Below are 13402 nucleotides of genomic sequence, written 5' to 3' on the forward strand. Positions count from 1 at the left end.
GTTTCAGCGGCAACGTCCTCCATTTCTCATGTTACTAACATACTGATTTTCTCTCATTTAAATCAAAACCAATCAAACCTCCTACTGAAGACACAGATCTACAAACAAAATAGCAGCCTTGTATGAATGAGCTCTTTAAAACTTTAATCTAATCAGAAAACTTTGTTTGCCTGAAATAGTTTTCCGGTGTACAGGTACTAATAATGAAACAAGCAAGTCAAGTGCTGGGAAGATCATAGATGTTATCTCGCTGTTGATATTGTTGAGAGTTTGTCTCTAGTGATTGCAAGTTGCAGGAAATGATTGAAGTGCTGGCAAAATGTTTTGAGTGGCCAGATCTTAACAGGAAGTATGAAGTAGACATTTTGTTTGTTGTAATGTTTCATGATTTTTAACATTTTTTTCTCCAATTGGTATATAAGTATGTTTGTTTGTTGTTTAACGCCGCACTCAGCAATATTCCAGCTATATGACGTCAGTCTGTAAATAATCGAATCTTGACCAGACAATCCAGTGATTGACATCCTGAGCATCGATCCACGCAATTGGGATACGATGACATGCATCAACCAAGTCAACAAGCCTGACCACCCAATCCCGTTAGTCGCCTCTTACGACAAGCATAGTCACCTTTTACGGCAAGCATGAGCTGCTGAAGACTTATTCTACCCCGGGTCTTCATGGATCTGGTACATAAGTCAAGCATGTTAAACTGTTGTGTGGATAGGATGAACCAGCTTGGATTCAGCTAGGATTCCTAGCCTAGGATTCAGGTCTACATGAAAAAGTCAGTAAAAATTCCAAAATGGAATAAAAAATTAATGATTTTGCTTTACTATCAGTGTTAGCAAAAGATTACTTGTATTTTATTACTAACCAGACCAATAAAAGACTTGGATAAGAAGCTTAGCAATATTACATTGAAGATAATAATGTGAGTGAGAGAAATTCCAAACTTTATACCACAAAAAGTTAGATTGTTCTATGTGTTGTGCATGTTTGAAATGAAACTAAAAATTATTTGCTTTCTTACACAGATAAAAAAATAATTACCAAGCATAGATGAAAATGCAAAAAAGACAAAGCAAAATATTACACAAATTTGAACTCTTATTTGAACCCCTGAACAAAAGAGGTTCACTTTTCATGAAACTGAATAAACCATGGACATAAAATCACCCATTATGACAGTGTGTTTCTTCAACATGTCAAGACTGACTTTTGTAAAAAAAGAAAAAAGCTGTGCAGACAATAAGCAAATTAGAAACATCATGTTAGTAAGTCGCATGCATAGGTGGATCCAGAGGGGGGGTCCAGGGGGTCTATACCCCCTCCCCTCCCCCCCCCCCCCCACCCCACTGAGAGGATTTTGTTATTGGACCCCTTCCCTTCAAAATGCTGGATCTGCCCTTGGCGTGTGTATGTGGCTTCTTGTACTAATGCTGGATTTATCGTGCTAGCCCACTGAGATACCCCATGAATACCCCACCCCGACACAGTATACTGACTCCGAGCCGACCAGTCCTTGTCTTAGCCCCTTAGCGCCAGGCAGGGTAGCAACAAGTTCCATCTTTAACTAGTTTTGGGATAGAACCACTGTTAGTAAGTAGGCTTAACATGGTTTAAAACAGTTTTACAGTTACATCCAAACGTGTCAACTGAACGAAGGAGGAAAGCCTGAAGTCACACACATCAAAGATGCTTACAATCTCATTCAAATCTGATTTATATTAAAAGATTAAAAGAATGAGTGCCAGGGTTCTGAACCCATGACCAGTGTATCCTGTCATCACCAAGGGATGCAACTCTGCACAGCTAATTGCAGACCCCACTGTACCCCATTACATGAAGTGTTTGTTTGTTGTTTAATGCTGCAGTCAACAATATTCCGGCCATATCACAGCAACCTGTAAACAATCAAAGCGGGAGGAGACAAACCAGTGATTGATATCATAAGCAATGTCCCACATCAGGGTACGGTTGCACAGAATCAAACAAAGCATGAAAGCTCATCAGCAAATCCATTTAGTCGCCTCTTACAACAAAACAGGCTTGTGACTAGGGCTGGGACGAGTAACTCGGGTACTCGGGTACTCAAGTCTGGTGGGGACTGAGAAGGACCTGGGTACCCACAGAACTACCAATCATGGTTGGTCATGTGATATATTGTTTAATGACAAAAATGATCTTGAACTGTAACGTTTCACCACAAGTCACTGATGTTCGCATTTCTTTCTGACTATGCACCCACACTTTTATGTTTGAATAAAGATAAAATTTCATACTGTAAAGTTCAGTGTATGCATGACCAGATCGTTTTATACGTGTATCTAAACACATTTTGTCCAGGGCTACAGTCAAGCTATTCCCAATAGGACATTTTGTACCTATCTCTGGAGACCCACAGCAAGAACCAGGGTAGGGTCGGGTAATAGGGGGGCGGGTACCTGGGTAGGGTCGGGTAAAAGGTGGGTGGGTACCCGAGAAGGGTCGGGTAATAGGTTGGTGTTGGTACCAGGGTAGGGTTTGGTAATAGGGGGGCGGGTACCACGGTAGGGTCAAGTAATAGGTGGGTGGGTACCCGGGAAGGGTCGGGTAAAAGGTGGGTCGGTACCCGGGTAGGGTCGGGTAATAGGTGGGTGTTGGTACCAGGGTAGGGTTTGGTAATAGGGGGGGGCGGGTACCCGGGTAGGGACGGGTACCCGGGAAGGGTCGGGTAATAGGTGGGTGGGTACCTGGGTAGGGTCAGGTAATAGGTGGGTGTTGGTACCAGGGTAGGGTTTGGTAATAGGGGGGGCGGGTACCCGGGTAGGGTCAGGTAATAGGGGGGCGGGTACCAGGGTAAGGTCGGGTAATAGGTGGGTGGGTACCTGGGTAGGGTCAGGTAATAGGTGGGTGGGTACCAGGGTAGGGTTTGGTAATAGGGGGGGCGGGTACCTGGGTAGGGTCAGGTAATAGGGGGGCAGGTACCAGGGTAAGGTCGGGTAATAGGTGGGTGGGTACCCGGGTAGGGTCAGGTAATAGGTGGGTGGGTACCAGGGTAGGGTCGGGTAATAGGTGGGTGGGTACCAGGGTAGGGTCAGGTAATAGGTGGGTGGGTACCAGGGTAGGGTCGGGTAATAGGTGGGTGGGTACCAGGGTAGGGTCGGGTAATAGGTGGGTGGGTACCCGGGTAGGGTCGGGTAATAGGGGGGTGGGTACCAGGGTAGGGTCGGGTAATAGGTGGGTGGGTACCTGGGTAGTAAATTTGGACTCGTCCCAGCCCTACATGTGACCTAATCTAAACAGAATCCCCACATAAATATGAAGTTAGTTACAGAAGCGGAAAACAGAATGAAGGTGGAAGGGTTAACTCACACTGGTGTAGAAGACAATGCGGAGAGGGTACCAGTGACAAACTAGCAACATTAGTGAACTAGACAATGCTGGGAGAGTGTCACCACAGACTGCACTGGTGCTGGGATGTTCTGCCAGGGAGCAGATTGTACACAAGTCGTTAATCTGTACACTTAACATATACAATACCAATAACGACGTTAAGACACCATACTATTTCTATTTAATTAGGACATTATTTTTTTTTCTTTTGTCATGGTACTATTTCTAGTTTTACTTTGAAACACTCACCTTTAGGTTTTTGGAAAGGAAACCTCGGCCCATTTCCGCATAGCATAGTGATTTTAGCGCTAAGGTGATCGGAACTCCCCTACTTAAACAGAGGCTTATGCTTATCGTAGTGCTAAGTTTCAAATTATATTCCAGTGTTTAGAAATAAAAAAAATAAAAATAGGAAGCCAGCTAGATAATATCCATAATCTGAATTATCGAGCTGGCTTCCATTTGCCCGTATTGCTATATGTATTCTTTTACCTATCAGTGCTAATTACCCCCGGCCTCCCGTTTGCCCATTGCCCATTGCCAATCAGTGATAATTTAGTCCTGGCTTCCAGTTGTCGTAACTATCAGCGCTATTACTGTAAAGTGTTGGCTTCCATTGTCTATTGCTAATCACCTATCAGCACCAATTATCTGTTGGCTTCCCTTGTTAGTTTCCACCTTTTGTTATCTTATTACTTTTGTTGTTCTTACATGTACATGTATATGCTCTCTGCCTAATAGCATTCATTCATCTGATGACGGAGTAAGTACATACTCTGAAACGTGAGTTCCTCATAATAAAGAAGTTGACATCCATAAATTCTCTTCCTTATATCTTGCAAAGTTTAAAAGTATCCTCGAAGTTCAGAACAGATGTTGACAAGTTTGCGTACCACTGTACACCACCTTGATTAACAAGACCATGACTAAAGTTCCCCCTGTATGCCTGAACTCGAGTAAGAAAGGATATTGGGAACTCTGTGTACAATCTGCTCCAGGAACGAGTAAGAACAGCAGCCTATCATGGCCGTCATGCTGCCATGCTGCATGGCATTGTCGTGTCTACCTAGTGTGTTCCCGCCCCTCCTGCTTGTCCTCCTGCTTCTGGGTGGTGCCGACGTACTCCAGACACTGGTCCACGGCCACCACCCAGTCGTCCAGGGTGTGGTAGAAGCTGCTCCAATCTGTCTCCTGCAGGGTCATGGTGCCGTTCAGGGCCGACGTCAGGCGCGTCTCCCAAAGCTCGATAGCGTTTGTCAGGTGGATCACGCTCGTCGCTACTCCTGTGAATGAGTGAGGCAACTCTTTTTAATCATTCAGATTATGGATTCAACCAAATCGAGCCAAAAGGCCCAATTATGAAATAAAATAAAAAAAAGTTTCCAAAATTAGCCACTTATCTGAAGCCCAAGTCTAGTAAACTTTGGTTCAGTCTTGTAAGCTCAGCTAACATTGCATCCAAGCTTACTGCACTTATATAGCAAGTGGGGGTATTCATATGGTGAAACTAACATCTGATGATGAGGATGCCAAGAGAGAAGCTGAGGATGATAGACTCAAATGTTTTTGTCACAGATTGAAAATGGTGTATATTTATTTCTTGACATTAATAATAAACAGTCCAAAACAGTCCAAACAGTTCCAAAATAGATTTCTGGCGGTCAATTACTCAAGAGTACCTTCGAATCTGAAAGCACACAATATTTATCTCCTGAATGTCATCTCAACCACAGCTCATTATACATCAAGAGACTTCCTTGTTCTTGTCTGGTGTTTGTTTCTAGTGTCTAGTGAGGATGATATGGCTCGTGTCTAGTGTCTCATGTTTAGTGTCTTGTGATGTGTCTAGTGAGGATGAGATGACTTGTGTCTAGTGTCTCATGTTTAGTGTCTTGTGATGTGTCTAGTGAGGATGAGATGACTTGTGTCTCATGTTTAGTGTCTCGTGATGTTCTAGTGAGGATGAGATGACTTGTGTCTAGTGTCTCATGTTTAGTGTCTCGTGATGTTCTAGTGAGGATGAGATGACTTGTGTCTAGTGTCTCATGTTTAGTGTTTCGTGATGTGTCTAGTGAGGATGAGATGACTTGTGTCTAGTGTCTCATGTTTAGTGTCTCATGAGGATGAGATGGCTCGTGTCTAGTGTCTCATGTTTAGTGTCTCGTGATGTGTCTAGTGAGGATGAGATGACTTGTGTCTAGTGTCTCATGTTTAGTGTCTCATGAGGATGAGATGGCTCGTGTCTAGTGTCTCATGTTTAGTGTCTTGTGATGTGTCTAGTGAGGATGAGATGGCTCGTGTCTAGTGTCTCATGTTTAGTGTCTCGTGATGTGTCTAGTGAGGACGAGATGACTTGTGTCTAGTGTCTCATGTTTAGTGTCTCGTGATGTGTCTAGTGAGGATGAGATGGCTCGTGTCTAGTGTCTCATGTTTAGTGTCTCGTGATGTGTATAGTGAGGATGAGATGACTTGTGTCTAGTGTCTCATGTTTAGTGTCTTGTGATGTGTCTAGTGAGGATGAGATGGCTCGTGTCTAGTGTCTCATGTTTAGTGTCTCATGATGTGTCTAGTGAGGATGAGATGACTTGTGTCTAGTGTCTCATGTTTAGTGTCTCGTGATGTGTCTAGTGAGGATGAGATGGCTCGTGTCTAGTGTCTCATGTTTAGTGTCTCATGATGTGTCTAGTGAGGATGAGATGACTTGTGTCTAGTGTCTCATGTTTAGTGTCTCGTGATGTGTCTAGTGAGGATGAGATGGCTTGTTCAAGCTACTGCACTTACCATTTTCTCCACTGATTCTGTTCGTGAACTGTTTTAATAATTCCTCCACTTCCTGAAAAATGACCAAATGACAGAATCTGATACACACTACAGAACTCAATATCTGCTTAACTGAAAGACATTTTCTTTTCAATGTTTCTTTGGAGGTTTCTGAGGAGATGTTTAGCTCAGGTATCAGATGGCATTATCGTTTGTTCATTTATTTTCCACGCCAGCTATATGACAGCTGTTTCGAAATAACCGATTCTTGACCAGACAATCCAGTGACTGATTGCATGTCATCGATACACACAAGTGGGATTCAATGACAAGCATCAAGCAAGTCACCAAATGAGGTTGATTCTACACCACTGTGCACAGTACTTCGGTCATAGCCGTTTTAACAGTATTCCAGTTATATCACGGCGTGTCAGCTTAATGTGGGAGGAAAGCCCGAAGTGATGCAGGTCTCAGATGTTTACCACTTCGGTGAAACCCACAAGAACGGGTATGGCGCTGACAAAGAAACATAATCGGGGCGAACCGGGAATCGAACCCACAATCATAGGTTTCTGGTGTGCCAAAGGGACGCAAATCTGCACACCGAATCACGGCGCCTTAGACGACTGGGCCACCCGTGCCCCCAATGCCCCTTTTAGCAGTATTCCAGTTATATCCCAGTGTGTCAAGTTAATGAGGGAGGAAAGCCCAAAGTGAAACCCACGAGCACAGGTACGGTGCTGACAAACCTAGAAACATAATCGGGCCAAACCTGCATGAATCAAAACAAGACAACATACAGAGAAAATTACTGTAAATAATTCCACCTATAACCCTAAAACAGTACACTGAGAAACTGTCTGCATCATCATCATCAGTTAAACACAAGCCTCAACAATAAACATGCAAGAAAACAGCTTCCTTAGCATCTGCTCACATCATTGAGGACGATCATATTGTCCTGCTCCAGGTGTGAGCGTCCATCGAGGCCCGAGTGACGTCCGAACACCTTCAGGGCACTGTCCGTCCAGCCATCCATCTCTTTCCGGATGTGGATCAGCTCGTCCTCATTGGACAGAAGTAGATCTCCCGCAAACACTTCCGCCTCCTTCGACAGATTCTGAAGATAACACAAATGACATCTATGACATTCGTTATGAATAAAATCCAAATGTTACTTTGGTCCATGGCAATTAATTTAAATTTTTTAATGAGCCTAAAAAGTAAAATGTTGAATGTTGTTTTTCAAATTCATGCACTTTGCAATAATGACATAAATTTGTAATTTTGTTAAAACTTTAATTAATTAATTAAATTATTTAAATCAACCCTGAAACATTGTAATAATTGTCATCTCCCTCTTTGCACGTTGTGAGGAATGATCCGTTCTACAAGGAAATGAACTGCTCTGGTTATGAAATTTTAGAAAATTCGTTAAAACTTAAACTGAAAACATATACTTTGGTTGTTCCTATAAAAGATATAAGGATGGATTGATCATATACTGTAAACCAAGAATTTGATGCAAGCATGAAATTAATGTGAAAAATGCGAGTGTCTCCTGCATGCATGAAGAAAGTGACAAAGTTTTTATGGACATATTGAAGTACTGTAAATCTGGAAATTAATGCATCTCCAAATTAATACAACTGCTGACCCCTAGCCGAAAATGGACCACATCCTGTACCACCCCACACCCTGCCCTGGACCACCCCATCCTGGACCACATCACCCTGGACCATCCCATCCTGGACAACCCGACCCTGGACCACATCACCCTGGACAACCCTGTCCTGGACCACCCAAACCTGGACCACCCGCCCTGAACCACCCCGCCCTGGATCAGCATGCCATAGACCACCCCACCCTGGACCAGCCAATCGTAGACCCCCCACCTGGAGTGAGTGAGTTGGGTTTAACACCACTTTTAACAGTATTCCAGTTATATCGCAGTGTTTCAGCTTAATGTGGGTGGAAAGCCCGAAGTGAGGCAGGTCTCAGACGTTTACCAGTTCGGTGAAACCCACAAGCATGGGTATGGTGCTGACAAACCTAGAAACATTATCGGGGCGAACTGGGATTCGAACCCACAATCATAGGTTTCTGGCATGCCCAAGGGACGCAACTCTGCACAGTGAATCGCAGGGCCTTAGACGACTGAGCCACCCATGCCACCACCTGGACGAGATCCATGCCCTGAAAAGGCTTCGATGGAGGTATTATGTTTTTATCAATGACACCCTAATAGTTGACAACACTTCTGGACACCTCAGTCAACTGCACCACCGCCCCTGCCCTGCTTGTGACATGAAAGCCTCTAGTTAATGTGGGAAAAAACAAAACTGTAACACAATTTGTGAAACGTGCATGCTCTGTGACTTTCTTGATGCAATAGTGAAGCACATACAGCTATTGTGAAAATATCATACTGCTCAACTTTTGTTGGGGGAATCAGACAAATACTCTCAAATCCTTTTTGAATTTGCACTCATTGTGGCAGGCATGTTTGACGTTGGATAAAAATATTTTCCTTCAGTTTTGAAAGATACCTCACACACCTCTAAAACTAGGTTCTATCTTTGTTTAAAACATCCTCAAAGACTTCAGAAAGAAAAACATTGAAATCCTTGAACCATTGTGAAAAGTCAAGTCCGACGAACCAGTGATCGACGTTATGACCATGTACAACTCTATCCTGGTACAGTGACTTGCAATCAAAAACGACCGAGCCACCATTCCAGTCTCTACAAACCTAAACAACCGAAATTGTACAGCTGTAGCAGGGGGCGTAGAGTCATCCCACAGATGACATCCTTACCTTGTCAGTGGAGCAGGGTGTGGAGTCATCCCACAGATGACATCCTTACCTTGTCAGCTTGCTGACGGGGTTAACCTCTTTGGTCATGTGGACAAGGTGTCCGACCTCTGATCAGAAGGTCCGTGGTTTGAATCCTATCACGGGACTCGGAAATTTTATGGCTGCTACATTGGCGCCCAATGTGGGGCTGAGCACGTTCATATTAAATTTGAGCAAAATAAGCCTTAGTACCCTTCTGTTGACGGGGGAGTATGTAGCAGGGTGTGGAGTCGTCCCACAGATGACATCCTTACCTGATCAGCTTGCTGACAGGGTTAACCTCTTTGGTCATGTGGACAAGGTGTCCGACCTCGGATCAGAAGGTCCGTGGTTCGAATCCTATCACGGGACTCGGAAATTTAATGGCCGCTACACAGCAACACCAACACACAAAGGAAGGTGTCTCAGTGGGTATGATGTTTGGTGTATTCTATCTCATATTACCTATGACTGTGATGATCTTCATTTTGTGGGAAAGGTAAGATGATTATAGCTGTGAGTTATTTTGTCGAACTGTCAGAACATTGAAAAGATGTTACTGACAGAAGGAAATGCCTATTTCATCCAGAACCAACTTCATCCACCCAGACTTAGGAAATAAAAAAAATCATCTGACATCAAACAGAATCGTGGAGTTGTGTTTGCAAAGGTCAAGGGCAAGTTTTGAGAGTATGTCCTTGACCCCTTCAGATAATGACCTCTGTGGAATCTGTTCAGCAAGGTGAAGGACAGTTTATCCACAAGGACACATATTAACTTAACAAACGTTGAGCAGTGTAAAGGCAAACGGTTTACAAACTCTGTTTTATCCTTTGGAGGCAATGGTTGGAAAGAAATGCACACAAAATTACAAACATGTACACTGATGTATGCAGATTTACCATCATTCTACTGTTTTCACTGTATAGACAATGGGAATTCTATCTGGCTGTAATATAGTGAACACAAACAATAGTTGTTCTAAACATCATCATCATCATCACCACTACCATCATCATCACCACTACCATCATCATCATCATCATCATCATCACCATCACCACCACTACCATCATCATCATCATCATCATCATCATCATCATCATCATCACCATCATTACCTCCTCCCAGGCCTGGATGTCGTCTCGGAGACTGATCATCTTATCCTTGTCGGGGATCTTCACCATGTTACCCTCCGCGTTGCTGAAATGACAACACAACACCTTATTACAGGAATGTTATAATGAACTAATTCATACTATACAAGTTAATTGTTTGTGCCCTGTTACAGACAGGGATCTTATTAGTAAGACAGCCATAACTCCAATACTTTGACTATGGTCCTACTCACAAGCAGTTCTTCTGGAAGTCCAGCACCCAGTGCTCAACTCCTGCCCTGATGCCCCGGAGGTGCTCTCTCATCTCCTCCTCCCGCTGCTTCAGGGCGATGTTGAAATCCTCAATCTGGTCCCGCCACACTTCCACATGGCCCTGAATCTCGGTCAGCTGCTCTGTGTCCTTGTCGCTCAGTAGCACGGTAAAGTGGTTGGCCAGCTTGGCCCAGGCCTTCTCGCTGACATGCATCCGTTTGGCCGTCGTCAATCTGCATTCCTCTGTCACCTGATTGAAGAAAACATTTTTAGTGTTTGTTGTTTTATGCTACAGTCAACAATACTCAAATTATATCACAGGAGCCTGTAAATATGAGAGTCAGGTATAGACAAATCAATGTATATTATTATGAGCAGGGTGAGAAGATACACAATAAAGCCAGTCATTTCATCTGACTGAGTCAGGGAGGGAGTCTACTGACCGCGAGGGTGAGGCTGTATGACTACAGGGAGTGTACTGACCTCGAGGGCAAGGCTGTATGACTACAGGGAGTGTACTGACCGCGAGGGTGAGGCTGTATGACTACAGGGAGACAACTGACCTCGAGGGCGAGGCTGTATGACTACAGGGAGACTACTGACCTCGAGGGCGAGGCTCTATGACTACAGGGAGACTACTGACCTCGAGGACGAGGCTGTATGACTACAGGGAGTGTACTGACCTCGAGGACGAGGCTGTATGACTACAGGGAGTGTACTGACCTGGAGGGCGAGGCTGTATGACTACAGGGAGTGTACTGACCTCGAGGGAGAGGCTGTATGATTACAGGAAGTCTAGTGACCTCGAGGGCAAGGCTGTACGACTACAGGAAGTCTAGTGACCTCGAGGGCAAGGCTGTACGACTACAGGGAGTCTATAACCTTGAGGGCGAGGCTGTATGACTACAGGGAGTGTACTGACCTCGAGGGAGAGGCTGTATGATTACAGGAAGTCTAGTGACCTCGAGGGCAAGGCTGTACGACTACAGGAAGTCTAGTGACCTCGAGGGCAAGGCTGTACGACTACAGGGAGTCTATAACCTTGAGGGCGAGGCTGTATGACTACAGGGAGACTACTGACCTTCAGGGCGAGACTGTATGCAGCCGTGCTCCACAGCTCCCTCTCATCAGACAACATGAACACTTGGCGTTCCAAGCGCCGGCGCTGCAGCTCATACAAGTCGTGGTACTCTGCCAGCAGACTGGCGTTCTTCTGTGCATCACCAAGAGCTGTCTTCAGCTGCAGGACATTCACAGCATCACATCAGTGAGGAGAAAAACAGGCTCAATTCCTTACATTCATTCAAAAACAAAAATCACATTTTTCTGTTTTCAAGCCATGAATAATTCCTACCCAGTCTGTGGTCTTACATATTCTCAAGAAGTGTCAGTTCCCATGACCCTTTGAACATGGAAAAAGGACTGGAAACTCCAGACCTTATTTCTCAATATCCAACATCTAGTGACAATACATGTGCACATGCGAACCTCCAATAGGATAATACTACACACTGCAAAAAAAGGCATATCTAGGAAACACAACAATAGGCCTTGAAACATTACATTTAAGGAGCCACTACCTTGTAGTGAATACAAGTTTGGCGCCACTGGCTTATAGGGAATACATGTTAGGAGCCACTGGCTTGTAGGGAATACATGTTAGGAGCCACTGGCTTATAGGGAAAACATGTTAGGAGCCACTGGCTTGTAGGAATACATGTTAGGAGCCACTGGCTTGTAGGGAATACATGTTAGGAGCCACTGGCTTGTAGGGAAAACATATTAGGAGCCACTGGCTTGTAGGGAATACATGTTAGGAGCCACTGGCTTGTAGGGAAAACATGTTAGGAGCCACTGGCTTATAGGGAAAACATGTTAGGAGCCACTGGCTTATAGGGAAAACATGTTAGGAGCCACTGGCTTATAGGGAAAACATATTAGGAGCCACTGGCTTGTAGGGAATACATGTTAGGAGCCACTGGCTTGTAGGGAAAACATGTTAGGAGCCACTGGCTTGTAGGGAAAACATGTTAGGAGCCACTGGCTTGTAGGGAAAACATGTTAGGAGCCACTGGCTTGTAGGGAAAACATATTAGGAGCCATTGGCTTATAGGGAATACATATTAGGAGCCACTGGCTTGTAGGGAAAACATGTTAGGAGCCACTGGCTTGTAGGGAAAACATGTTAGGAGCCACTGGCTTATAGGGAAAACATGTTAGGAGCCACTGGCTTATAGGGAATACATATTAGGAGCCACTGGCTTGTAGGGAATACATGTTAGGAGCCATTGGCTTGTAGGGAATTCATATTAGGAGCCACTGGCTTGTAGGGAAAACATGTTAGGAGCCACTGGCTTATAGGGAATACATATTAGGAGCCACTGGCTTGTAGGGAAAACATGTTAGGAGCCACTGGCTTATAGGGAAAACATGTTAGGAGCCACTGGCTTATAGGGAATACATATTAGGAGCCACTGGCTTGTAGGGAAAACATGTTAGGAGCCACTGGCTTGTAGGGAATACATGTTAGGAGCCACTGGCTTATAGGGAATACATGTTAGGAGCCACTGGCTTGTAGGGAATACATATTAGGAGCCACTGGCTTGTAGGGAATACATATTAGGAGCCACTGGCTTATAGGGAAAACATGTTAGGAGCCACTGGCTTATAGGGAATACATATTAGGAGCCACTGGCTTGTAGGGAAAACATGTTAGGAGCCACTGGCTTGTAGGGAATACATGTTAGGAGCCACTGGCTTATAGGGAATACATGTTAGGAGCCACTGGCTTGTAGGGAATACATATTAGGAGCCACTGGCTTGTAGGGAATACATATTAGGAGCCACTGGCTTGTAGGGAATACATGTTAGGAGCCACTGGCTTATAGGGAATACATGTTAGGAGCCACTGGCTTGTAGGGAATACATATTAGGAGCCACTGGCTTGTAGGGAATACATATTAGGAGCCACTGGCTTGTAGGGAATACATGTTAGGAGCCACTGGCTTGTAGGGAATACATGTTAGGAGCCACTTGCTTGTAGGGAATACATATTAGG

At 44.5% G+C, this 13402-nt stretch overlaps 1 protein-coding gene across 2 annotated transcripts in view; it reads right to left on the reverse strand.

Annotated features, from left to right (window-relative positions):
- LOC124144651 (axonemal dynein light chain domain-containing protein 1-like) overlaps positions 1 to 13402 on the reverse strand; it is a 45521-nt gene that overhangs the window by 15393 nt on the left and 16726 nt on the right. For both annotated transcript variants that reach the window (XM_048389477.1, XM_048389476.1), the window contains exons 13-18: positions 11426 to 11584; positions 10326 to 10594; positions 10096 to 10177; positions 7076 to 7258; positions 6160 to 6211; positions 4445 to 4661 (exon numbers count right to left, since the gene is read on the reverse strand). In XM_048389477.1, the coding sequence (XP_048245434.1) occupies positions 4445 to 4661; positions 6160 to 6211; positions 7076 to 7258; positions 10096 to 10177; positions 10326 to 10594; positions 11426 to 11584 (962 nt within the window). The remainder of the gene's footprint in view (positions 1 to 4444; positions 4662 to 6159; positions 6212 to 7075; positions 7259 to 10095; positions 10178 to 10325; positions 10595 to 11425; positions 11585 to 13402) is intronic.

This window comes from Haliotis rufescens, unplaced genomic scaffold (assembly GCF_023055435.1).
Source record: "Haliotis rufescens isolate VD_foot unplaced genomic scaffold, xgHalRufe1.0.p SCAF_8, whole genome shotgun sequence".
Classification (NCBI taxonomy): domain Eukaryota; kingdom Metazoa; phylum Mollusca; class Gastropoda; order Lepetellida; family Haliotidae; genus Haliotis; species Haliotis rufescens.